The following is a 25,012-nucleotide window of genomic DNA, read 5'->3' as shown; positions in this document are numbered from 1 at the left end:
AAGGAATTTGCTGCTCAGCAACTCGGATTCAAATGCGGGACCGGTTCCCACTGCCAAACCACAGTGTAAACCCCCGGGAATTCAGCTTTAACTAGGACAGCCTCATCTGTTGCAAACTTGATGAGATCATTTCCAAGTTCCTGTTTAACAGGTGCCAGCTCCTTCTGCACCTGCTCCGTGCATAGGGATCAGCCTGCCTCCACCAAGCTGAGAACATCTGCTCAGCTCCCTCAGAAGCTGCAGAAAAGGCGACTGGAAGAAGGAACCAGGCCTGGATGTCTTGCCCTGTGCCCAAAGCAGGAAACCTGGGCCAGGTGGGAACAGAGAGCAAGAAAACTGCGCTTGTTAATAGGGAGGGGAACCCACAATAATCTTGCAACTTTATTTCCATATAAAAGAAAAAAAAATATCCTCTCCACAATAAAGGCAGTTAAGAGCTCACTCAGCTCCCGAGTTACACTCCTGGCCAAGCTGGAGGAGTGCAGGGTATTTCTGTCTCTGAGAACGACACGTTCGCATGCCAGCAGGATCAGCTCACCCATTCCAAGGATAATGCTGCGTCTCTGGCAGGAATTAACGCTTGGCATGGGAGGATGCTCCTAGCAGCCTTGCCCCGGGGCCCAGCCCTTTCCAGGTAGGGCTGGGGAAGCATGGGAACACGGCGCGATGAGGCCACATGAATAGGATCTGATGCAGCCGACAGCCTTTGGCCGTCACTTACACACCTGCCTCGTCCCGAAAAAAATGACTCAGCTCGTTCGGTTCAAGGCCACCCAGGACTAAGTCGCTTCCTCGCCGTACAGGTGGAAGCACGGCTGCTCCCCTTTGCCAACCGGTTTGCAGGCCTACGGCAAAGGCAAGCTGCTGTCCTCGCCCGAGGTCTCTGCGCTCCCACTGTCCCCCTCAGTCTCTGCAGCGCGGCTGGCAGCCTCCAGCTTCCTTCTCTTCTTCAGATGGTGCAGGTGGGATTTGGATCGTGTGTGAGCTGGAGGAAGAGGCAAACAGAGCGTTTAACTCTGGGGAACTTGGAAACGCCCGACCCGATCCCCCCATGCAGTGCAGAGCACCTTCCCTTCCCATCCTCCCGCACAATTCATTCCCGCAGAAAAGTGAACTCCCAAGCACTGCCCTGGCCATTTCTTAGGACACTTCTAGGCCAAACTATCGGGGCTCAGAGGGGAACAACTCTTCCAAGCCTTCTCCTGACCACGGGAAGGACTGGGAGAAGGGAAAAACATGGCTCTGTATATGCAGAAGACGCCAGATTGTCAGGATTCAACTCTCCCAGCAAGCCCGCTCCCAACCGAGACACGACGCCAGGAGGACGGGAGAAAGGAAAGCGTTACCAAAGAGGCGGCACATCGCAGGGTGCAGGTGAGGTTGTGCAACTATCCGCCACCCCATGGAGCGCTGCCAGGATCATTTGTAAGGCTAGGTGCCTGCACCACAGCACCGGGCATATCCTGTACATCTAGAGAGCGGATCAGGACGGAGCCTGGAGCATAATTATGCTTTTGCATAACTCCAGGGCAAGGCCCCCAGCTACCGGAGCACTTCAGCAGGAGTCGGATGGGAACAGAGGCATAATCCCAAGGATGCAACTTATACTGACACAGCAGGGCAGCAGGAGCTGCGTTTCTGTTTGAAATCACATACTTACGGACAGTAAAACCTCCTGTATCAGCGGTATGATCTAAGTAGAAGGCGCTTTGTCTAACCAGACCAATGTACCATCTTAGCAGGGCGGTTTTGCTATTTCCAAGAGATCAGAGCAGCAATTAAAGCAGCAAACTTTTCAAGCAGGGCCTGAATTAAACAAGGGTATGTGCTCACTGAATCAAGGCCCTTAGGTGTTTTCCAGCCATCTTTTTCTGCCAAAGGATGAAATTACATGCAAAGCTGCTGCTTTATCACAATGCTGTAGGGTCACCCTCAGCTTGAAATAAAGTCTCACCTCTTACAGTTTGTCGCAAGCAACACCAAAGCGCAGAGGTGCTGGAAGAAGCACTGGTTTCTGCTGCTGTCTGGGGAGGTGTGCTCTTTTAAGTCCATACAAATTGTAAAATTAGATAAAATTTAAAAATCTTCCAGAGCCAGTGGGGTGCTGGGAAGCAGTTCCCAGAACTATCTGTAACTTGACTTAAGAAAAAGACCAGATTGCAGATCGACTCAGCTCCCACTACTGTTTTCACTTCCCTTTGAGCTTTTACATTTTGCAGTTACAAGTAACACCCAGATTTTGGACCATTTTTCTCCCACCATCTGGGGATTTGAGCCAAATTCAGCTGGATGCAGAGAACAACAGCTGGTCTTGGCTGAGAAAGGTATTGTCATCATGCATCAGAATTTGGGATGACATCCCTAGAGGGCATGGAATTGCAGCTGTAGTGTTTGGGGGGATCTTGAGGAGTTCCCACTCGGTCACAAAGCTTGCTGGACCTGGAAGGACGGCACGGACCCTGATAGCTTTTGGAGTCCTCTAGTTCTAGAGCAGACAGAGCTCCTTCAAAGCACCTCCAAGCTGAGGCAGCTGAGACCGGCTAAAATAACAGTTACACTTACAAACTGATCTCACTACAATGAGCTTCCTAGTCTGAGCCAACTTCCTTCTTTGCTTTCAGCAGTTCCCTGGCTCAACAGGAATAAGCGACTCGATCAAATCCAATGACCAACGACCTGGGAAATCTATCTTTGCATTGTGTCTGCATATACTGCATTTGGGCAACACATGGAGATTTACCAGTTTCATTTGTGCAGCCAGTTTCTCCACCTCTTTTTGTTTCTGGTTCTCAGCATGAGCCTCACAGCACAGATAAATTCACTGAGTTAATCTGATTCCAACTGAGCTCTTCTAAAGTCTATAGAAAATAGAAAATCCCTTTCTATTACCATTACACCTAGGAATATTTTTTTTAAAAAAAAACCCACACAAATAGGAGATACTGGAGCAAAACTGAGCTGTTAAAAACATCAAGAAACTTTCATTTTGCACAAGAAAATTTTTGAAGAAACAAATTCGTTCTGTGCTTTTTGACAAAGTATCTCAAGTGCTGAAAAGGACCAGCAGCCCTGACTAAACACAGACAGCTCTGAGGTTTGATGCCACGTATAGATCCCCACGTCTGGCGTGACGGCAGAGAGCGGCAGTGTTTACCGGGCGCCGGGGAAGGGGGGCAAGCCTGACAGATGGCTGCTGTGGCACAGCTCCTGCACGCCCTCTGGGCTTGCAAATGGCTGCTTTCATACACGGGCTGTAAACAATCCTTGAAAGCCCAAGATCATGTGCTGAGGGTCATCCGGCCAAGAGGAGACAGCCAAGGAAGCTGCTCCGCTCCGGAGAACTGCCTCGCTCCATCCCTCCGCAAAACTGCGCTCACTGTGCCCCCTCCCAGGTCCTCTCCTCTGCTCCTTGCCGGATCCTACCTGCCCACTCCCTGTCCCCGATGATGACTCTGTCGCAGAGCTCACACACGCGATGACTCCGTTTGTTCTCATATACATCGTACTCCATCTTCACAGGCTCTGCTGGGGGCTCACGTCCCTGTAGATTAAATAAGGCCTCAAACTGGTTTCTACTATGAAAATTTGCTTGGCTGTGTTCACTTTGGTAGAGTTTGGGATGTGAACTTGCTATACCCAGACACTAAGGTTAGCAGGACAGATGCTGCAGTTTTACCATGCAAGACAAGCAGAGAACTGAGCATTAGGAGAAATTTTCAGCTTAGACAACAACCCTCTGCCGCTGCAAGGAAAGCCCAAGGCTGGACATGTACACAGACAGCCCTGCTCATGGGAGAGACTAAGTGCCAAGTTATGAGACCTGGAGACTATCACAAAGTTGGCTTCTCAGCCACAGCTCACATGGTAACTCCAGTTACCCGGTACCTGGATGAAGCTCTCCACAATCTCCAGAGCAGGTTTCAGCACATCCTCCTCCCACCGCAAGAGATCAGACACCTCCAAGCCATACACCGGGGGCACGTTGGGCCCGGGACCTACCGAGACACAGAAAGGCAGGTCACCACCAGAACCTCCCCAGCATCATGTCCCAGCACCCATGGGGCTACGCCGTGACTAGGGGGGATCTGCTCTTTCCTATCTAGCTGTCCTTCAGCGTTCAGAAGCAAGCGGCACCAGCCTTTCCAGAGCCAAAATTACCAGAGACCTCAGTCTAGGGGGTCACCACCCTCACAAAGAGCAAGAAGGCCTAAGACATCAAGCAAGCATCTTCATGGTTGTCTGCCTTCAGGACAGCAGTACGAAATCCGAGCACAACGACAGCCCATCGTAACAGCAAACTCTTCATCACGGCCATGGTCCACAGGAGGCCGGAGATGATCAACAGCTAGATCCAGGCACAAAGCTATCACACAAGGCTTACAAGGAGATGCAGGCATGGAGCCTGGATGAGGAATCTGCGGGTGCAGGTTCCCACTCCAAGCTGTAATTGCTTGTGCAGCTGCAGGGGCCAACGCTCCCAGCTCCCAGGAGCAGGCCATGGTGGGAGACACTCTACTAGTGCCTCGACTTGACAAGGCATAGTTTCAAAGCCACCCCTTCGGCCTCCCCCAGCCCAGCGCGAGGGCACGGGGCGCTCGCTGCAGCCCAGCCAGGGCAAGAGAGCTGCAATCAGAGAGCACCCACTCCCTCCGGCGATGTCGCTGCCCTGTCGCGGCTCACCGGCCCGCAGACATCGGGCACACGGCCCCGCTTGGACAAAGCCATCAAAGGCTGCCGCGTGCCAGTCTCCAGCAGGTGCTGCTTTTTATTGCTGTAACCACAAACAAGCTCCCGACAGGGCTGATCTGAAGCACACCTGCCACCAGAAAGGTGAGCCACAGCCACCAAGCACATGGCTCCAAGAAAGCTCTTGCACCCTGTTCAAAGCCTGTCTTTTGACTCTAGTTTCTCCCTGGCATTTTTTTTTTTTTTTTTAATTGTTGTTTTGCCCCTACCAAGCACCTTTCAACAAGTGCCCGGCTCCCAGCTGCTGCTGCTGGCCCTGCTCCAAGGCTGGGGCTGGGACAGGGAAGTCCTGCTGGCTCCCTGCCACCACAGTGAGCACGGCCCAGGCTAAGAGCAGCCAGTGGGCTCCTGCTCCTAATCCGGAGGGCAGCTGTCAACTGGGCTTTTTGCCCTGCACAGGGAGCATGTGTGGGTGCGTGGGGAAAGGGACAGTGCTGGGCACCCCCTCCCCGAGCCCCTCAGGAGCCATCGGCAGGATAGGCTGCAAGGATGCTGCAAGGATGCTGCAGCCGTCATCATCTACTGCTGCCCGCCGCGGGGCTGAGCCTTGCTTGCTTTGTTCTGTTGGGTTATTAGCCGTCCCAATGGCACTTCTGTTGGGAGGGGAAGATCTTCCCTTGACAGGCAGCCAGGGGTACATGGGAAGCAGTGAGAAGGAGCTGGCTTCCTGAGCGTCTGGGCAGACGGGCTGTGGGCAAGATAAACATGGACAGTGCTGGGTGGGCTGTCTCAGGAGGGCCGAGCGGCTGCTCTCCTTCCCACATGTTTGGGCGGCAAGCAGGGCAGAGCATGGTGGGGGGATCCTGGAGGGACCTGGCCAGCAGCAGACACCTGCAGAGCCAGGGCAGCCTGCCTGGGCCAGGCAGAAGAATCCAGGCAGGATCGTCTGATCCTGCTGGATTCAGGATCAGATGATCTTGCCTGGACACTCCGCCAGAGTCACGTCCCCCCCAACACACGCTGCCCCAAAGCAGAGGAGCCACCACTCTCCTCTCTTGAGCCGGGAGCAGGGGATGGGCCAAGGAGGGATGAGAAGAGATGCAAGAACAGGGATGGGGAGGCAGGGCAGGAACAGAGGACTTACGTCTCAGGAAGCGGTTTCGGACCCACTTGTTCTGCCTCCGCGCATATCTCTTGGTCACCTGTTTCAGGGCCTGGATCCCTTTGAAACAGAGGGAGTAAAAAATAAAAGCAAAGGTCAGCACAACGGTGCAAGCTGAGCTCAGAGCAGAGTGAGAAGAGGCTGTCAGCTCCAGTGCAAGTCACACAAGGCAAAAGTTTGTGCTGGATGGTACCATGCTCATTAAGGGAAGTATTTCTACTGTCAGTCTGGAGGTCTCCAAGCCAGCAGGGAGAAGCGGTCATCACAACAAAGCAGCCAAGCCCTGTCAGAGTGTAGGGGCAGCAGCAGCACAGAAGGGCCGGACAAGGTGTCCCAAATGCCCTTGAATAAACACAGGGTGGAAAGGGCCCAAAACCTCAGCCCTGAAGCTTTTAGCAGGTAGGACAATCTGTTCAGGGGCTGCACTGCTCTCATAATGCCTAACTGAATACCTCTCTGCATAAACAGAGCCCAGGACTCCTTGTCCTACCCACAGTGGGCCCAGAGGACGGTTTACCACTGTACAACCTTCCAATATTTAGTACCAGACTTATCATATCCCTCCATAATCATCTCCTGAGCAGACACAAGACCCTTCTGCACCAGACTTGTTTTCAAGCCTTTTATGATTTCTGTGGTTTCCTCAGCCTCCATCTCTGCTTCACACTGAACCCTCCTCAACACAGACCCGACTCCTCCTGGGAGCTCCGCTGTGCCGAGGAGCAGAGCAACTCTCTCCTCTGACAACAACGCATCAGTCCAGACACTCATTCAATGACACGTGCCATCGAAGAGCTAGATCTGCTAGATCCCCAGATCCATTCCCACCATCCTGCTGCTGAACTAGATGCTGAGTTCTGCTTCATTCCTTCATTCTAGCCCTGTTCTCCATAGCATTCACATCCCAGATGGGATCCCCTCACCCAGGTCACCGGTGGACACACTCCAGATGCCAAGTCACGCTGTGCCCAGTACATCTTGCAAGGAGGCCTGGGGGAATGGAGGGAGGAATTGCTCTGGGTGTGCTCAGAGACACCCTCCAAGCACTGAAAAAGGAGTCCCTGCCCCCCTGGGCTGGCAGAAGTGGAAAATGCAGAGAAAGGTGCAGCTCAACCCCAACAAGACCTGCCCCAAGGTTTGAGCTTGGTTCAGACCATTACACAGTGTCACCTGGAGCTGTGTGGGGCTGAGGGACGTAGGGCACGCAGCGTGTTCCTCTCACCTTTCTGCAGCAGCAGAGCACTGGTCTCAGGCGAGCAATTCCCCTCACTGATGAGGTACTCGTGGAACTCCTTGAAGCCGATGGACTGGAAGATGCCGTGCTGGTAATCCTGCCTGGAGAACAAGACAAGAGACAGGGGTCAAGGCAGTCTCCTTCAGAACACTGGGAGACCACAACCCTCCCTGTAATAGCTCAGATCTCTGTGCCTCACCCTGCAGGACCCCCACAGGTGACACAAGCCCACAGTGTCGGGGTACAAGCCAAGCCAGGCACACACAGGAACGCAGACTGGTGCCTTCCCTGACAGTCCATGCCAGCCATGTTGTGTGAACACTCAGGCAGCACCAAGTAATTTTTACTGAGGTGAAATGTCACCACTTGGCAGATATGGTCCAGGCAAAATTAATTCAATGCTGATACCCGCAGGGACTCTGCTGTTTGACCAGCCCTGGTCTATGGGTTCTGGCGGGGAACACCAGGAAGTGCTGGAGGATCTGGCTGGTTCAGACCTCTCTGCTGATGGTGCCCCCGCAGAGGCAGGCACACGTCCCGTCTGCTGGCCTGGCCGCAGGAGCAGGCACTGCCAGGAGAGGGCTGGGAGCAGTGATACATCGGAGCTGCTGCAGGGAGAGTCAGTCCAGGCCCTGCATGGGTCTGGCAGGTGGGACTGGGAGCAGAAAGGGAGCTGGCTTCTCACCCACCGGTTCTCAGCCACCTTCTCTTGGTTGTATCGTCGGTGGAAGTCCCGCAGCTCCTCCAGCAGTCCTGCAGCCAGCATGTCATCCACCCGCTTCTCCAGCCGCTGGTCCAGAGCTGGGAGGAGGAGAGCAGGACACACTCAGCCGCTCGGAGCCGTGCCCTCAGGAGGCCCACAAGTAGACAATGCGCTAGGACTCAGTTTGGCACTGCCAGCCTCCTGATCCACCTGAGGAAGGCAGAGCCCAGCAGGCGAGGGCAGCGACTCCTCTGTCATGCCCACTGATGCCAGAAGAATCGCTGCCTTCTTCAGGCAGGAGGCTGGGGCAGGAGCAGGGAGTCAGCCCTAACCCCGCATCACCACGCTCAGCCAGCCAGGAGCTGTGCAAAGCCCACTCTCACCTGCCTGGTCTGCATGGAGCCACAAGATGCAGGAATGTGGGTATTTCAGGGGCCCCCCTAAGGGTCCCCCACCTTCCTCCTCCTGCTGCTGGTGCAAGATTTCACTGTGGGGGATCCCTGTCTCTTCAAACACTTGGAGGCTCCTGTAAGCAGAGACAGACAGAGCTCAGAGGCTGGGTGAGGATGAGCTTTTCCATTTCCCCAGCAGCCCTGGGGGCTCCAGCAAAGGGAACCGCAGACACTCGCTGCGATCCAACCCTCTCATGTGGGGGAGGGCAGGTTTCTGCCCCCTCCCGTGCCTGGCATCCCGAGCACACCCAGGTCCCGGGGGTGCAACGCAGTGCAGAGCACAGCAATGGCACCCAAGGAGCTCAGAACACAGCCACCCACTCCTGCCTGGCACCAGGACAAGCCCTGCAGGGGACAGGATTCTGGCTCCAGCCCTGCCCTTTCCAGCCAGGCAGGGCTGCAGGGAAGGGGCAAACGCTGCGGATGCTGCGAAGCGTTACCGCCAGCTCAGCCCAGCCCAGCCAGGGAGGTGGAGGAAGCTGCACAGGGTTCCCAACCCTCCATCCCCCTGCACCGTGCGAATGGGGTGGGCGGTGTTCTGCTCCCCCGAGGCCAGGGCTCGGCTGGGATGGGCCCGCCAAAGCAGCAAGCCTGGTCTTGCTGCCGTGCTGTTCCCACAGAGCTCAGGTATGTTACTCAGCCAGCATTGCAGCTTGCTCTTTAAATAGCTCCAGATAAACCCTGCTGCTGGGGCACCGCAACAGGAGCAGCCCCAGTGCACACAAGGCAGGAGCAATGCGCTGTCCTGGACCCCAAAGGCAGTTCAAGCTGGGGGCTGTGTGGCCAAAGGTCTCAAATCCCAGAGAGCTCCCTAACACGGGTGCTCCAAGGTCCTCAAGCACCTTCTAAGAGGCTAGGAGCACCCGGCTGGGATGGGAGAGCCCCTCTTGCCATGTTCCCAGGCATGCGATTCCCTCAGGAAGGGGTGCTGGGCCCTGGCACCCCCTGCCCCTCGCATGCCAAGCTCACCTGGCCACTTTGCGCTTGTCGTGGGGGTGCAGCTTGGACGCCATCTCTGGGTCCACCTGGCTCAGGCGGCGATGGAGCTCAACACTGTCCAGCTGCTCCAGCTCCACCTTCCTGTCGGCAACCGGCCCAGGAGCCGTGCTGGCCTTCTCCTGTGGGGCACAAAGGAACCCTGAGTCAACCCACTCACCTACGTGCAAGGCCAGCACAAGCAAGATGATCCCCCAGTCCCATGGGATGAATGAGGGGGTTTTGGTTCTCCTTGCCCCACTCTAGCAGGGGGAGCACCATGCCTGGTCGCAGGAAGCCCGCCCTGAGCACGGGGCTCACCCTTTCCTGGAGGGATACGCAGCCCCCCAACAGTACCTTGGTGTCGATAAGGACCTTCCAGAGCAGGGACTCGATGTAGTAGTTGGTTCCTCCCACAACAATCGGGATCTTGTCTCGGGCAAAGATATCTTCAATGTGCCGCAGTCAGGGAGCGTAAGCAGAGATCCATGGCAGGGAGGGAGGGCTGTGGGGAGCGCAGACCCCACTCTCCCAGCCCCAAGGAGCCAGGGAGGCTGCAGGTCAGGGTTCTAGGTGTCCCTCATCTCTCGCTATCCTCTGCTACCTGTGCCAGCTACCACCAGAACTCAGGGACACACAGGGACTGCAAGGGAGGGCAATACCCAGCTCACCACTGTTGCAGCGCAGCAGAGATCTTCCCCAGCCAGCCCTGAGGGGGGGCCGCCCTGAGCATTAGCTGGGAAAAAGAAGCTCCAAGACCCCCTCGCCAGCAGTGTCCTCTGAAAACTGGAGTTAGTTGCAGTGTGGAGAGCCCAAGGCTGATGCGAACACTGATCTCTCTCGCAGGCCTGGCTGTGGAGGGGGGAAGTCCGTATCTGCTCAGCCAGGCAGGCTGCAGCGTGAAAGGATATCAGAGCCACAGCTTTGTCTCTGAAATCCACCACTGTGTAGTTAGAGACAAGGGGATCCACAAAGCTGATCATGTGGTGTCTGCACAGACGCTGCTCCTGGGGAGAAACCTTGTTCGTGATGATGTCCAAGCCTTTGTACACCTGGGGAAGAGAAGAGCCTGTCATTCACCTCTGCGTCCCGTGAAACCCCCACTGACCACCGCTCCTTCCCCCCTGCACAGCCGCTGCCTGCCCCTATCACCCCTCCAAGCTCTTCGCTGGTCTCTGGAGAAGCAGGCAGCACAGGCAGGGGCACGTGCCCTGCTCAGGCGAGGCAGCAGGAATCCTGCCAACACCTGCTCCTGCCAGGGCCAAACTGCCTCTCTGGTGTTTGTTCCTGCCCACGGGAGACGAACCGTGAGTCCAACCGCTCACGACTGCTTTCCTGGTCTGATATAACCCTGCAGTTAGGGACAGAAATGCTGATCGAGCGATCAGAGAGCAGTGTCACAGGCCGGTCAGCGTAACCAAGCAAGCCTGGCTCCAAAGCACAGAGCTCCAAAACAACAAGGGCAGCTGCCTCCAAGCTGCCAGCTCCTCATCTGCTGCTGTTACAGCTAAAAGCTCAGGTGTGCCTCTCTCCAAGCACAGCACCTGTCTCCAGCACGGCACCAAATCTCATTTGGGGACAAGGATCAGTGCTTCCCGTAGCACACAAAGATCTCTCTGGATGCAACATGCAACTTCATGGAGCCTCCTAAACACACACAAATGGTCTCAGCTCACGCACACCTTAAAAGCCTGGAGTACCGCCTGCTGCCTGCCCTCACGGAGCTGGCCAGGTACAGAGAGAAGCAAAACATGTCAGTGCAGGCCAGTGACCCCAGGGGAAAAGAGGCAGTGTCCTGCACCAAGGTGCCAGGAGACACCGGTGAGCGCAACCAGCAGCATCTCGCTGCTTCAAGGTGCGTCTTCAATCTCGAGTTCAGGATATACAACCTTGAAGAGCACTGAGAGACGCTGGCCCTCAGCTAGACAGCTAAAAGCAGAGCAGAAAGAAAAGCCACCCAAACCAACCTTTTGTGAGCATTCTTGGTAAAGAGCCAAGGCAACCTGCGATCCCAGCAGCACACATCTGAGCCATAGCCCAAATCCACCCTCCAGGCTGCATAAAGCAACAGCCACAGCCCAGCCCGCAGACCCAGGCACTGCAAGTACCAGAGCTGCCTCAGCTTGGCAGCCCATCCCCACGGCTCAGCTGGGTCCCGTGAGCAGAGCCCTTTCAGATGAGAATATCTTTCACCCAGGAGGAGGGAGGAAGGCTCCTCGCCCAGCTCCCCATGGCACGCAAACACAACCCTCCTTGGCGCAGGGTGCCCCCGTGCCCTGGCACTGCCCTAGGCATGCCTGTCAGCGGGTGCTGCGAGGCTCTGCAGAGCTGCAGACAAACAGGGATCAGAGCGGGGACCCGCACCCTGAGGGTGCTGGCAGCAGGCACGTGGGCGCAGTGGGGCACATAAAGCCTTTCTGTCCAGCCCAGCTCTGTGCCATGCCAAGGACTCAGCACCCTCCGTGCCAGGCGGTGGCTGAGGCTCTGCTTCGTGCCGCAGTCGCAGGGAGGATGCGTTCAGCTCTCAGCACCTCCCTGCTTGGAGCAGTCCCCCAGCCTGGGATAAACTGGCTTGATGGGAGAAGAGACCGAAAATGGCTGTACTCATTTCCTCCTCCGTCACCCAGAAACCACCCCAGCCAGAGGGCCAGACTTCCAGAAACAAATTTTCCCTTAATCCCCTCTGAGAAGCTGCCAAGCCTCCAGCTGCAGTGTGGCCTCCACCCGCTGCCTCCCCTGGTCCCAGACAGAAGGACAAGGTGACACAGAGATGACCCACAGGCAGAAGGCACGGAGCAGCAGCAAGGGACGATCCGAGGTTAGTGGAGCAGGGAAGCCCGATCCCTGCCTGGAGCAGTCACGCAAGCGGCTGGGGCGGCCGAACCAGCTGCAGCCTGGCAGACGCTCCCCGTCTTGCTTAACTCTTGCACTTGCTGCTTGGAGGCCGAGGGCCAGCCCCTGCTCCGGGTCCCTCGGAGAAAGGCTCGCCTGGGGGCAGGAAGCAAGGGGGGAGCGGGAGGGCAACCAAATGCTCTTCCTTTCATCCCTGCAGAAACCCAGCTGGCTCCAGGGGACGGTGAGCAGATAGGAGGAGAGGCCCAAGAGGCAGCTCTCTGCCAACATGCCCCGTGGCTGGCTGCAGCCTATTGATCCCCTTCCCTTACCCAGCCCAGCCTGAGCAGTGCCATTCAACGCAGGACTCCAGTCAGCAGGGAAAGCCTTTGAATATGGTGAGCTTTGGCTCAGCGCCTTCTCTCCCCTGGCAAGGGCCAGTCCAGCCCTCCAGCTCCTCCGACTCCCACTTGTCTGCCTGAAATCACAGTCAATACAGAGGGCTGACGGGGAAGCTCAGAGGCAGACAGGAGCTCCCAGTGCCCTGCACGGGCAGAGCTGGGATTTACAGCTCCGGCTCCAGTCCTCCAAGGTTCTCCGTGAGATTAAACACCGAGAGCCTCCCTGAATATCTGGCAACAAGAGGAGGAGGAATGCGGTGTCAGTGTGTGGGCTGGGAGGAAACAAAGGCAGCCTTTTACACACACCCAGCAAAGCCCAGAGAAGGTTTCCACCAGCTGGCTGTCGGCAGGGCCTCGCACCGAGACGTCCTCCCGGCACTCATTTCTATTTTCAGCAAGCAGCTCAGATAAGCCTTTGTTGCTTTCTAAGGCCCCAAAACAGATTAGCAGCAGCCTGGAGCAGCAGGCCTCCGAGACATCGAATACAAGCCAGGGACTAAAGATGCTTAGCCTTGATAGCGTCCTCCCACCTCTGCCGCTGAAACCCCCGGGCAGGTCAGCCCCACCGCTCACAGTGCTTTGCTGGAAGGGCAGCACCGTCCCCCCTTTTAAAGGGTGGGGAAACTGAGGCAAGAGACACAAACACCAGCAATCCTGAGGAAATGGTGCCTGTGAGGATCCTCAGCCCACAGCCTGGGAAGGCTGGGCTCTCCCAAACCCTTGCTCTGCCACCAGTGTCATGTGCGATCCCAGACTCTATCCCTTTGTCACCATCTGCACTGGAGGGGGAAAGACACTGTCCTTGCCCTGTGTGCAAGGAGCACAGTACAGAAGGTGACATGATGGCTGTGCAGCACAGGGGCCCCAGGCACAGCCCAACCACCTACAGCCAGGAAGAGCACGAATATTACACAAGGGCCAAGGGATCTCCCTGCTGGAGAGAGGCATGGAGGACCCAAACCAAGCTAGGGTGCAAGGAGAGCACGATTCACTCCCTGCTCTGATCCCCACCACGAGAAGGATGTCAGCAAAGGCCTTAAGATGTCCTGACTTGACACGCGAACTGGCAAATGTACCCAGTGTGCTACAACAGCCTCTGGAGAAGGACTGCATCTCCACTTCCAAGGATGAAATCCGGAAGGGACAGTGGGATTGGGAGTGGCTGGGGCCCTCCAGCAAGCTGGCACCAGGATCGCTGCACACTCACTGCTCAGCCAGGAACGAAGAAACAGGACTGGCTTCACCCCGCCTGGCTTTCCGGAGGAATGACTTACTCCTAAACAAAACTCATTGGGATGACAAACGGCAACAGAAAGGACAAAAAGAAAGATTAAGAGGCTATCAGATTAACCAGAGCTCCTGAGCTGCACGCAGGCAGCAGCTAAGTCTAATTTGACCACAGTGACCCACAGCCATGACGAAAACGCCCTGGAGATAGAGGGGTGCCTGTGTGCAGGAACAGGTGGGCTCAGGGCTCCCCAGCCCCTTCCCGAGCCTGGCTCCAGCCCCAGCAGCTGCCCAAAACACTGCCAGCATTTGTCAGAGCTCCGCGGAGCCGCACGGGGCACGGCAATGAATGGACAGAGGGGGCTGAGGGCGACACGGTCGCTGGCAGCTGTCAGTCGAGAATGAGCAATGGGATTTTTTAAAACCCAGCAACTCTTCCGCAAGGACACCGGAGCCAGCTCTGCGTGGCAGAGGGATACACAGCAAGGAGACAATATTCCACGGGAACAAAGCCAGCAAGAAAGCAGACCCAGTTGGCTGGCTGCGGCCGCCTAAGCGGGGCACGGGGGTTAGTGGAGCATGGTGGGGGAGGCGCAGCCGTGAGCTGCTTGAGGCTGTGCCTTCAGGCGGCCGGGGCCTGGAGAGGCAGGGTTCCCCCGCCTCGCCGCCCCAAGAGGCCACGCAGAAAGCACACTGCGTTAGGGGATAAAAGTAGCGGAGCCGCTCGGCTCTCGCTCCACAGTCACGCTAGAATGAGATTAAAAGGAAAGGAGGACAAGAGCCACTCGAGCCCAGATGCCATTGGGCGCCTGCAGCCAGGGTCCTCCCAGCGCCTGCATTCCCATAGTGGGACCTGAAACAACCAGAGCACAAAATACACGCTTCAGAGCATCCACCAGTGTGAAATGAGAATCCGCACCACGCCGGTTGGCTCCAGCCACGTCTGCAGAGCTCTGAATGAAGGTGCCTCATGTTCGCAGGATCACTCAAGTCGACAGCCCTTTCCTCGATATTAAAGCCCACTGTACGCAGGGCTGGTGGTCACTGCAAAAGTCCGAGAACCTCAGCATTCACAGCACACAAATGGGCACGAATAACCAAACAAAAGCTCTAGGGCTTGTTCGGGTCCGGAGGGTCAGTACTAGTAAAGCCACACCAGCCAAGCTCTGCTCAGGTCCTGCAGGATTTTGTCAATTCAGCTCAGACCTCAAACACTCTTTCCTCAAGAGCTTAAGGAAAACATTCCATAAAATTAAAGCTTTCCGATTGCTTGCTCCAAACTCAGGAGAGCGCTAAATTTAAAAATTTAGTCCTCTAGGATACAAACAGAGACCAGCATCTGCAGCCTGGCGCAGGAAACGGGGAGGTGGCCGCAGGACAGCAAGAGTTGATCTCTGAGCAGCACAAAAAGGGCGTTGTTGGCAGAAAACACCTTTTTAAAAAGCATAATAAATACATTAAACTTGATGGAAAGTTCAGGTGTTATAGAAAGAGAACAGTGAAAGTGTTGATTAGGAAGGAAAACATTTTGCTAAGCAGTAACAAAATCCCTGCAGTGCCTGAAATCTACATCTTGTGACAAAGCTCTTGTAGCTGAACGCAGTTAGGACCAAAAAAATGGGCTCGGTTCCTCGGTGTTTACTGACCCTGACTGTGCAACCGATATATTCCACGCTGCCGCTTGCAATAAGAGATGAGACCACAGACAGTGTCACGGGCAAGTAGCAAATGCCATTTTTAATACTCTTTCCCGTATCTTGTCGGTGTCCCTTTCCTGGGTGACTGGGGAGGGGAGCGCTCGCCTTGTCTGCCACGTTACAGCCTCACTTACGCTACATCTATAAACAACCTCTGGAAGGACAGACGGCACCAGCCAGCGCTGCTGCCTCACCAGGTCTGCCAGACAGCACAGGGATGCAGCGGGTCTCAGCCGTGGCAGAGGGGTACGCGTCTCCCTGCAGGCGAGGGGGGAGCCCGTGGCTTGCCAGTGCTGCCAACCACGCCGTGCCCCGCGGCTGGGGGACGTGTTACAGGAGGGGACATCACCCGAAACACCCTGAACCCCGGCCGGCCGCCTGGCCCCTTCCCCTGGACAGGGACACCAGGGCCGGGAGCGTACCCAGTGGGCAGGATCCGTCACCTGCGCTGTCCCCCCCCGGGCACCCAGCCACGGGGCCTGGGGACCCCGGGGGAGCCCTGCCTGCCCCCCGTGGGGCTGGGCCTCTCCGGGCCCCGACCAGGCCCCACTGCCCCGACAGTACCAGGCCAGGCCGCCTCCCGGCACCCCCAGCCAGGCTCAGGGCCCCGCCGGGGAGCCCAGGCCCAGCTCCGGCCTTCCCCGGTCTCCAGGCCCGGCCGCGGCTTCCCCCGCGCCCAGACGCGGCCTTCCCCGAGCCCCAGGCCGGGCACCGGCGTCTCCCGGTTCCTGGGCCTATGCCCGGCCTCCGCCGGCAGGCCGCGGCCTACCCCGGGCCTACCCCCGGCCTCCCCGGGCCTACCCCCGGGCCTACCCCCGGCCTCCCCGGGCCTACCCCAGGGCCTACCCCCGGCCTCCCCCCGGGCCTACCCCCGGGCCTAACCCCGGCCTCCCCGGGCCTCCCCCCGGGCCTGCCCTCGGCCTCCCCGGGCCCCCGGCAGCCGGGCCCGGCCGTACCTGCATGGAGTCGGCGCTGACGATCTCTCCGCCGAGGCGCAGCCCGAGCTGCAGGGCCAGCGCCGATTTACCGGTGCCGGTAGCGCCGAGGATCACCACGAGCGGCCGCGGCCGCGGCGGGGCCCGGCCCAGGCAGAGCGCGGCCGCCGCCATGGCCCGGCCCGGCCCGGCGGCTGCCATGGGGACGGGCGGGCGGGACGGGGGCGGGCCGGGGCCGGGGCCGGGGCCGGGGCCGCCCGCGGGGAGGACGGGGCCGGGCCCGGTGCCCTGTGTCCCTCTGCCAGGCGGGGCTCCCGGCCCCGGCCCGGGGCCCCGGCCCTGTCCCCTGCCCTGCCCATCCCCACGCCCCCGGGCCCTTTTCGGGTCCCCCGGGCACCCCCCGCCGTCAGGGCCCCCCGCACCCGGGCCGTGGCCACGAGTGGGGTTCTGCCCCGTGGGATCTTTTTTTTTTTTCTTGGGGGCTGGGGGTAGGCTGGGGTGGGAAGGATGCTGTTGCCATAGCAACGGGGCAGGGGGATGAGGCGCGGGGCTGTTGCCATGGCGACAGAGAGGAGCGCGTTGCCGTGGCAACCGCAGCCTCCACGGAGGCTCGTCCTCCTTCCCCATCGCCACGGCAACACGGGGAGATGGGGAGCGGGCGACTGTCTCCGTGGCAACAGAGGAGAAGGAAGGCAGGGAGACGGTTGCCATGGCGACGGCAGGAGGAGGGTCTCTCCCTGGCAACACACATCCTTTGCCATAGCAACAGGGAGCAGGAGGCTGCGGGCCGGGGAGGGGTGCGGGCAGCCGGCCCCCCTCGCAGGGCAAGGGATTATTGCCGCCTCGGGGAAACTGTCCTAAAAATTTGCCAGCCCAGGCGTGAAGGCGGCATCGCACCCGGCGGCACCCCCGGGCCGGCTGAGGCTGCCCCGCGCAAACCGGGGCTGGCAGGGGCAAAGCTGCGGTGGGAAAGCAGAGGTGGGTTGGGGGGTGCGGTGGCAGAGGCAAGGGGGCGAGTCGCAAGGAGCAAGGTGTGAGCAGGGCAATCGGCATTAAAAAAATAAGTGCATCAGGCCTGGACATGCGGGATTGTGATGGTTAGAGCCAAGTTGCAGCACTGAACAAGCGAGGAGGAGGAGCCCTGCGTGTTTATTTTGCTCACTTCATAGCACTGTCGGTCTGCTTTCCTTGTCCTTACTGTGGCAATACAAAAGGAGACATCTGCTTTAGTAACCAGGGGAGTTTCAGGTAGATATATATTTATGTACGTGGGCTTTAAGCCGGAGAACTCAAAGGCATGTGCAAAACCACAACTGTTCCTCAGTTTGATTTGAGGCCAACTACATTTTCCACTGATGATGGTCTCGGCTGAGGCCATGGGATCAGCACATCATTTCCAAGAAAGAAAAATAATGGTTTAAACATCCTATGTGCCTTCAGCATGAAAAGAAAAAAACCACACCTTACCAAAAACCTTATCGGGAAGGTCACTTTGAACTTAAAAAAAGACGCCAGTCTGCAAGTGTCAGTGTACACACAACAAAAATAAACATTTGAGGGACTGGTTCACCTGGGCTTTGTTTCCTGCACATGGGCGAGGTGTCAGATTTAGGTCACCCTGTGCCGTGTTTAAGCTGCGGTGCCTGTGAGCACCTTTTAAAGCTCTAAAATGCTTTGACACGGCATGATGCAACATGCAGAAAGTGTGAAATGTTGCCAGAACTGAAGGGAGCAGGTATTTAAGAGTTTCCGTGCGGAATCATTGCTTTTTAAGGCTGGCTTCCTCCGGGTGATTGAGTCTCCTGCAGCAGCAGCTTCCTTCTGACTTCTCAACAGTAACAGGATCCTGTGTCCCTCCTGCATTTAGAGTAAGACTTTTGCCACCAGGATGAAGGAAACGCAAAAGCATCGGGTTCAGGGACGGCAGGGAGAACACACGTATATACAATTTCATCCACTTGGCAGATCTGGGTATACGAAGTTCTCCGATGCCCCTTGAAGCGAGCGCATTGCATTCCCCCCTCACTATAGGGTTGCTGCCAACCACGGCCCCATCCCCTGACCCGCAGGGCAGCATTGCCCCACACTGGCTGCCCCGAGCCCCATCAGGGGGTTTATGGTTACACCAAAGGCTTCTCCAAGCACAGCATGGGCTCTCTGCCCCTCCTTGCCAATAAAGCCACTTAAAAGGAGGAAAAATAATCCAGGTGATTTGTTTCCCTGGCCCCACCACCGTGACTGCTTCTGTATCGCTGGAAGAAAGCCGGGACAAAGATCTCAGTCTCGCTGGCAGCGAAGCAGCCAAGCCCTGGTGCAAAATACATTCATTTCTGTTCGTGCCTATGAGTGGCCAGGACAGCCCAAAACACAGCAGCCAGGCCAGCCCCCCCCGGGAGCCCCATGGCACGATGCACAGAAACCCACAGCCGCCTGCATGGAAAAAGCCAACCCAGGCTGTTGCAAACTTATTTATTTATGAAGTGTGAGGTAACGAAGAAAGTGCTAAATCCAACCACAGTGTTAACGCTAACGGTTCTCAGCAGGGACCCAAGGGTGTCATCCTGTGGGGCCACGCCTGCCAGCACCTCCCGGGAGGGGACAGGGGACCCTGCCACCCATGCACCCTGCCGCAGGCTGGGCAGCAAGGGTGGCACAGGCAGTGGGAAGCCTCGAAGGCAGCACAGCCCCCCTCCATGCACCCAACCTGCCCCCTCCAGCCAGGCTCCCTGCAAAGCCCACAGCTTTGTTGGGGATTTTAAGTGGCTGCTAGTGAAGGGGTGCTCACAAGGGTGGGAAAGGGGGTCACAAGGATGGAAAAGGGGGGGAAAAAAATCCCCTGTTATTGCAAATGGGTGGTTTGGAGAGCTGCAAGGGGGGAACCGGCCTCTGCGAGGACTCAGCTCAAGGGTCCAGCAGGAGCCAGCCCCTTCCTGATCTCCCTAAAGTGCAGCAGGACTGAGCCCTCCCCCGCAGCAGGAACCCCCCCCCTCCAAAAAAAAGTTTTTTTATATATAAAAAAGCAAACTCTTTACCAATACTTCTCAAAAAGTGGTACAAAAATACAGTATAAAAACACAGCCTCCAGTATAAGACTTGCAGTTACAGCAGCAGTTTCTAGAACATAAAATCCAAGACAAGCTACTGCGTGAAGTGGTAAGAACGTGAGGTACGGTCCAGCCGAGCACGGGGATTGCCCACGGGGTGCCCTTAACCCTGGCGAGAGCCACCCTGCTGTCACCATCTCCATGGGGATCCTTCCAGAGACGAGCCCCGTGCCGGGCTCTCCGTGTCTGCCTCCACCTGCTTCCCTGAGCTGAAGCAGATCATGGTTGCTTGGGATTTTTAGGGCGAGATGGACGCCCAGGGGCAGCTCCCAATGATGCTGTTGGTGGCAAATGGCAGAGAGGGGTGCAGGGGCTGCCGGGGAGGGGGAGTAGAGTTGAGCCCATGCATCAAACCAGTCACTTGAAAAAGCTTCACTGGGAGGGACAGGGGGAATCTTGCAACACCCGGAGCCAAGAAGCCAGCCCCAGGCAGGTGATGCCATGGGGGGACCCCGCTGTGGCCCCATTCCCGCAGCCGGGAGCACCACTGCAGCCACCCCACATGCAGCGACCACCCCGTGCTCCAGCCCCCAGGGGCCAACAGTTCAACAAACAACCAAAACAAAAATAAAAAATGTGCAAATTGAAAGGGAGCCAAGGGGTTGTGGGGACCAGGGTGGGGGGCACGTTGGGTGCTAGTGCCCCTTGAGGTGAGCAATCCGTTTGAGCAGCTGGGTCTGCCGCAGCCGCAGCTGCCGCTTCTCAGCCGCCATCCTCCTCTCGGCACTGATGAGCGACTGCAGGTACTCGGAGGATTTGCTCAGGATCACCACTTTGGGTGTCTTGGGGCAGCTGGCGAGCCCGGGCACCTGGTCCCGCAGGGCCAGGAAGCGCGAGCGCAGATCGTTGCGCCGCTTGCGCTCCAGGTAATTGTGGTTTTTCCTCTTGGCCACGTCCTCGCTGTCAGAGCCGGGGCTGCTGCCGGCTTTCGGCAAGCTGGGCTCAGGCAGCGCGATGGCAGGGGCCGGCTCCGCAGCGCTCGGTGGCTCATCCTCGATCTGCTGGGGCGGCTCCGGCGGGGGACAGGCATCCGGCGGCGAGCGAGCGGCGTAGTTGTGCTGCTGCTGGTGGACGGAGATGTGGAAGCGTTTCATACAGGGGTCCAAGGGGTCGGCGCGCAGCGTGATGGTGACCGGCTTCCTCAGGCTGAGCGATTGTCTCTTCTCCACAGTCACCACATCGATCTCCTCACCTTCTGCTCAAAACCGACATGGAGAAAAAAAAAAAAAAAAGAGAAGTCACCTTCAGTTAGGAGCCCCTGGTCACCCCCCTTCACCCCTCTGGGGCTCTCCACAGATGATCTCCCCACTGCCATCCCAAAAAAGTTTGGCTTTGCAGTGCATGAGCAATCTGTGACCTCCAGGAGGAATTACGCAATTTAAATGCTTTTCCAAAACCATTGCACAGGAAGGACCTTTCCCTCCACATTCACATGCCCAGTCCCCTGAAATTGGGACAGGGCTTTACTTCTGCCTCACTTCTGTACCAGGAGCACCGTGTCCAGGATAAAGGACCATTGGGTAGGAAACACCCTAGCCCACCTACCCGTGGGGACAGGAGGAGCAGGATGCCGGGGAGCTGGGACAGCCTAACTCCAAAGTTCATCCTGGTCGGGTGCTTTCATGGCCCATTGGAATTGTAAATGAGGGACGCGGGGGGCAGAGCTGCCCTTTGTTCCCCTTGGCTGCAGCTTCCCACTTCGGTGACTTGTTACTTTTCACAAGTGATAAACCCCATTCAGCCCAGGCTCCCCGGGGACAGAGGGGACAGTCCCCCGCGGTGAGGGGGGCAGGGAGGGGTGAAGGGGTCCCTCCAAGAGACTCGGTGAACCTCGAAGCCATCCCAAGGCCAGGAGTCAGTGGAGGGGAGGTTATCAGACCTGCAAACAGCAAGACCCAAATAAAGCATAACTGGACCCAAAGTACCCTGCCTGCTGTCCTTGCAGCTTGTCCTGCCCCAGCAGCACAAAGCTGGCCCTTGGGGACAGCACGGTGACCCGGCTCCAGATGCGCCTGTGATCGGTCTCCTAAAGGAACGCATTTCCACCCTTTTTCTGAGGCTTTGGGGGGAAAAAAATACAGCCGCTCACTAAAGGTCCCCCAAGATTCTGTGATTCTAAGATGCTCAAACCCCCGCCAGCATCTTGGGCAGAGGCCTGGCCCCCGCTCCTCCTGCGAGGGGGCCAGCGGTGGCCGCAGGAGCCGGGCCCCAGGGCGCTCCCCTGCCTGTGGCCCCCGACCCACGCCCCGAGCCCCCTCGGGCTTTGGGGGCTCTGCCCAGCGAGCCCAGGCCACCCTGCTACTGGAGCTACTGGGGGGGACACCGGCTGCCCGCACACAGGCCGGCGGGCGCGCTCATCAGTGTCACAACGCGCCGGTCTCAGCCACGTGTACACATACACACCATATACATACGCATATACATACACGCACCCCCCCGCCGCTCATTAATAAAAGTCGGGCCGCGGGGCCCCGCCCCCCCGAGCCGCCCATTGGCTAGCCGGCGGGGCCGGCCGGCTGCCGTAGCACCTCATTGGCCGCCGCCCCCGCCCATCAGCGCGGCCCCTCTCATTGTTTGCAATCTGTTGCTTTTTGTTCGGCGCCCACGTGGCGCGGCCGGATCCGGACCGGGACCCCACGGGGACCCCCACGGGGACCCCCACGGCCCCCCCCCAGCCGGCCCCACCAATTTGGGTTAAGCCTCTTAAGGCCCGCGACCTGCTTACCGGCCCCGGGCTCCTAATGGCATTAAGCGCCCGTCCCGCGCCGTGACCCACCGGCGCGGCTCGCCGCTGCCACCGGCAGATTTATTTAAGGGGGTCAAAGCACCGTGGGGCCGCCTCAGCGCTGCCGTGGGAGCGAGGGAAACAGCGCACGGCTCCCGCCGGGGCTACGGGGCCGGTGGGTTTGGGGAGACCCGGGGAGGGGGGTAAATAGGGGCTGAAAATGCGTGGGGTCGGCCTGAGATGCGGGGAGGGGGTGGCACCGCCTTGCCCTTGGCTGGTGGGTTTCAGAGGCACCCGCTTCCCAGCCTGACCCCCCGTGTAAAGACGGGGGTGGGGGTGTCCCCACGCGGGGCAAGCGGACGTGCCCCCGGGGTGGCCCGGACGCGCCACAGCTGATGCGGGATGTCCCTGCCCCCTCCCACGGGGCCACCGCCGCGGGGGACGCGGCCGCTGCTCCGCAACCTGCCAGCCCCGGGGGACATTTTTGCCTTTTGTCCCGAGTGGGGACACAGCACAGAGGGAGCAGCCGAGGTTACGAGCCGGCGGCAGAGCACGCTGCAACGCTCGGGGGAAAAAAAAAAAAAAAAAATCCCAAACTTTCCACGGTGAGCTGCAAACTTGCCCCTCGCCAACCTGCCCGCCAAGCTCCCGTGGGGCCGGGATGAGCGAGAGGGGCCAGCAGAACCCCACGCAGCGGCCGGGGGGGGCCCCACGCAGCCCCCCGCGAGGGGCCGGGGTTTCCCCAGCAGAAGCCCCGCGGGAAGGGGAGCAGCCGAGCCCGCTTTGTTCGTGGGGCCGGGACCGGGGCTCGCTCGGAGCCGCAACAAAGGCGCTGCCTGGCCGGGAGGCTCCCGGCACCGCACATGTGCGGACACGCGTGTCCTCCACGCGGGTTTCAGCAAGGCTGGAGGGTGGCCGGAGCGCCTCGGTCCCTTACCGGAATCGCTTTGGCCCTCGGATCCCGAGGATGCGGGGATCTTGCTCTCGGCCAGCGGGCAAAGGAAGACGGCGGCGGGATCCACGCACTCGCTCACCGAGCTGCTGAACCCAAAATCCTGGGCGAAGGAGGGCTTGTGGGGGGTAGCCCTCTGCGTGCCCGTGGAAAGTTTCTCTGTCATCGCCTTCTCCAGCCTCTCCCGGGCTGAAAACCCGCTCCACATGCAATCCTTGAGGATGAAAGCGCTCAGGTTCCCGAAGATCTCCCCCGTCCCTATGAGATATTCCGGCTCTTCCCCGGGCAGGCAGTAGCGGGAGAGGCAGCCGGAGCGCTCCTCGGCCCCGGAGCAGCAGGCTTTCTCCCCGGGGGTCCCCAGGGGCGAGAGGGGGGGCGTGGGGACCAGCTCGAACTTCTTCCAGATGTCCTCGCTGGGGGCCGTGGAGCGGTGGAAATCCTCCTGGGCGTCGTGGTCGTAGAAGTAGTGTTGGTACGAGTCAAACTCCATCTCTGCATGGGGGGGAACGGCAGAGGCGGAGGAAAAAAAAGGGGGGGACCCCCCCGACCCGATCCGCAGCCCCGCTCAGCAAAGGGGCACCCCCAGCCCCATGGGTGAAGGCGGGGGAGCCCCCGGTGCAGCCCAGCTCGCCCGGCGCTGCGGGTGGCGGCGGCGGCCACCGAGCCGGGACGGCGGGGGCATTGTGTGCCCCCCCGCTCTTATAGCCTGCCCGCGGCGCCCGGCCCCGCCCCCCGCCAATCCCCGGGATGGGATTTGCATAAAGGGCGGGGCCCTGCACTATTCCCCGCCCCCTCGGGGGGCACGGTGGGAGGGATGCTGCGCCCCCCCGACCCCCCCCCGGCCCCGCTAAAAGGGCTACTAGGCTATTAGCCAGTGGCCACGGCGAGCGCCGGGCTGGGGGACCCTCGCTGCCCCCCCCAGAGCATCCCACCAGCTCCCAGTGCCGTCCTCAGAAAGGTCGGGGTTTTGAGGACCCCCCCCCCCCTGCAAGCGCTAAGGAGGGGCTCCTGCAAGGAAGATTTGGGCTGAGGACACCCAGGCCAAGCGCAGCTGTGCCGGCCCGGGGGCGATGGGGGGATCCATCAGCTGAGCGCGATGGCAAAGCGAACGGGAGAGTGGGGACAAGTCACAGGGAGGCATCGCCCGCTGCCGGAGACCACCCTGAGTGCCCTTTCCCACCCACCCAGCCGTCCCCCCACTTCCCGTGGGGCTCCCGAGCTTGCACAGGGGCACGGCCACCGCCCTCCGCCGCAGCTACCCATCGCTGCTGCACGGCCATTCCCTGCGGGCACGGGCCCCGGGCAGCAGCGGGGTCACTCAGTGTTTGTGTCCTGCCCAGGGTGCTACCCTGGGTGCCACCCAGAGGCACCCCCCCACCAAAACCCTCACAGGCCCGGCTGGGAGCTTTGCCCCTCCGAAAGCCACCAACTCCAGCAAAGAGGTGGCTAAAATAAGGAGGGGGTGTGGGAACGGCGGGAAACCGGCACTGGGGGTCTTGGCACTTTATGTGCACACGAATCGTGGCCTGTGCACGGAGGAAGGGTCGTGGACCGGGGCTGTGGTGCTGCCCCACCCGGGAGGGGCTGGGAGCTGCTGGTGAAGCCAGGAGCGACGGGCTGGAGGGAAGCCAGGGATGGCCTGGGATGCAGCAGAGCCGTTCTCGCTCATGCAGCTCCCACGGCCGGCGCTTTGCCCCATCGCTGCTGCCCAAACCTCAGCTTTGCCCATGCGGCGCCTGGCACATCCAGCCTGGGCGTCCGGAGAGACCTGCTGTGTCCTCGGGGACCCGGGCGAGCCCAGCGGGATGCCGCGTCTCTCCACTGCCAAGGTCTTTCTAGGAAGGGCAATAAATGTTGTGAAAACACGGCGAGGCTTTCACCTCGCACACTAATGACCGTGGCATCGTTACACACGCACGTGCCGTTA

The 25,012-nt window shown here is 59.0% G+C and overlaps 2 protein-coding genes across 3 annotated transcripts; both read right to left on the bottom strand.

Moving 5' to 3' along the window:
- Positions 1-372: 372 nt before the first annotated feature.
- On the bottom strand, positions 373-16,505 carry TRIT1 (tRNA isopentenyltransferase 1). 2 transcript variants are annotated; one of them, XM_075721973.1, is made up of 11 exons: positions 16,326-16,505; positions 10,124-10,264; positions 9,570-9,668; positions 9,207-9,355; positions 8,169-8,311; positions 7,772-7,883; positions 7,071-7,183; positions 5,831-5,908; positions 3,886-3,995; positions 3,424-3,541; positions 373-985 (listed from the first exon to the last, which is right to left on the bottom strand). In XM_075721973.1, exons 1-11 carry the CDS (start codon positions 16,503-16,505, stop codon positions 846-848), a joined length of 1,383 nt encoding a protein of 460 aa, XP_075578088.1. In that variant the 3' UTR covers positions 373-845. The 2 variants fall into 2 exon arrangements, with proteins under 2 accessions (XP_075578088.1, XP_075578089.1); XM_075721974.1 differs by having other exon boundaries at positions 9,207-9,352.
- A 3,538-nt stretch (positions 16,506-20,043) lies between these two features.
- On the bottom strand, positions 20,044-23,575 carry MYCL (MYCL proto-oncogene, bHLH transcription factor). The gene is made up of 2 exons (XM_075722071.1): positions 23,071-23,575; positions 20,044-20,603 (listed from the first exon to the last, which is right to left on the bottom strand). The coding sequence occupies exons 1-2, from the start codon at positions 23,573-23,575 to the stop codon at positions 20,044-20,046; spliced, it is 1,065 nt and encodes a 354-aa protein (XP_075578186.1).
- Positions 23,576-25,012: the final 1,437 nt, after the last annotated feature.

This window comes from Pelecanus crispus, chromosome 16, assembly GCF_030463565.1.
Source record: "Pelecanus crispus isolate bPelCri1 chromosome 16, bPelCri1.pri, whole genome shotgun sequence".
NCBI lineage: Eukaryota > Metazoa > Chordata > Aves > Pelecaniformes > Pelecanidae > Pelecanus > Pelecanus crispus.
Note: the sequence above shows the minus strand (reverse complement) of the source record. Positions and strands in the feature narration are given on the sequence as shown.

Excerpts from the sequence above, each read along its gene's own strand:
- TRIT1 (XM_075721973.1), bottom strand. The coding sequence starts at position 16,505 with ATGGCAGCCGCCGGGCCGGGCCGGGCCATGGCGGCGGCCGCGCTCTGC. Across the intron at positions 10,265-16,325 it reads TCAGCGCCGACTCCATGCAG|GTGTACAAAGGCTTGGACAT; the intron begins GTACGGCCGGGC and ends TCTCTTCCCCAG. Across the intron at positions 5,909-7,070 it reads TGCTCTGCTGCTGCAGAAAG|GGATCCAGGCCCTGAAACAG; the intron begins GTGAGAGGAACA and ends TCTGTTTCAAAG.
- MYCL (XM_075722071.1), bottom strand. The coding sequence starts at position 23,575 with ATGGAGTTTGACTCGTACCAACACTACTTCTACGACCACGACGCCCAG. Across the intron at positions 20,604-23,070 it reads CGAGGGCCAAAGCGATTCCG|AAGGTGAGGAGATCGATGTG; the intron begins GTAAGGGACCGA and ends GGTTTTGAGCAG.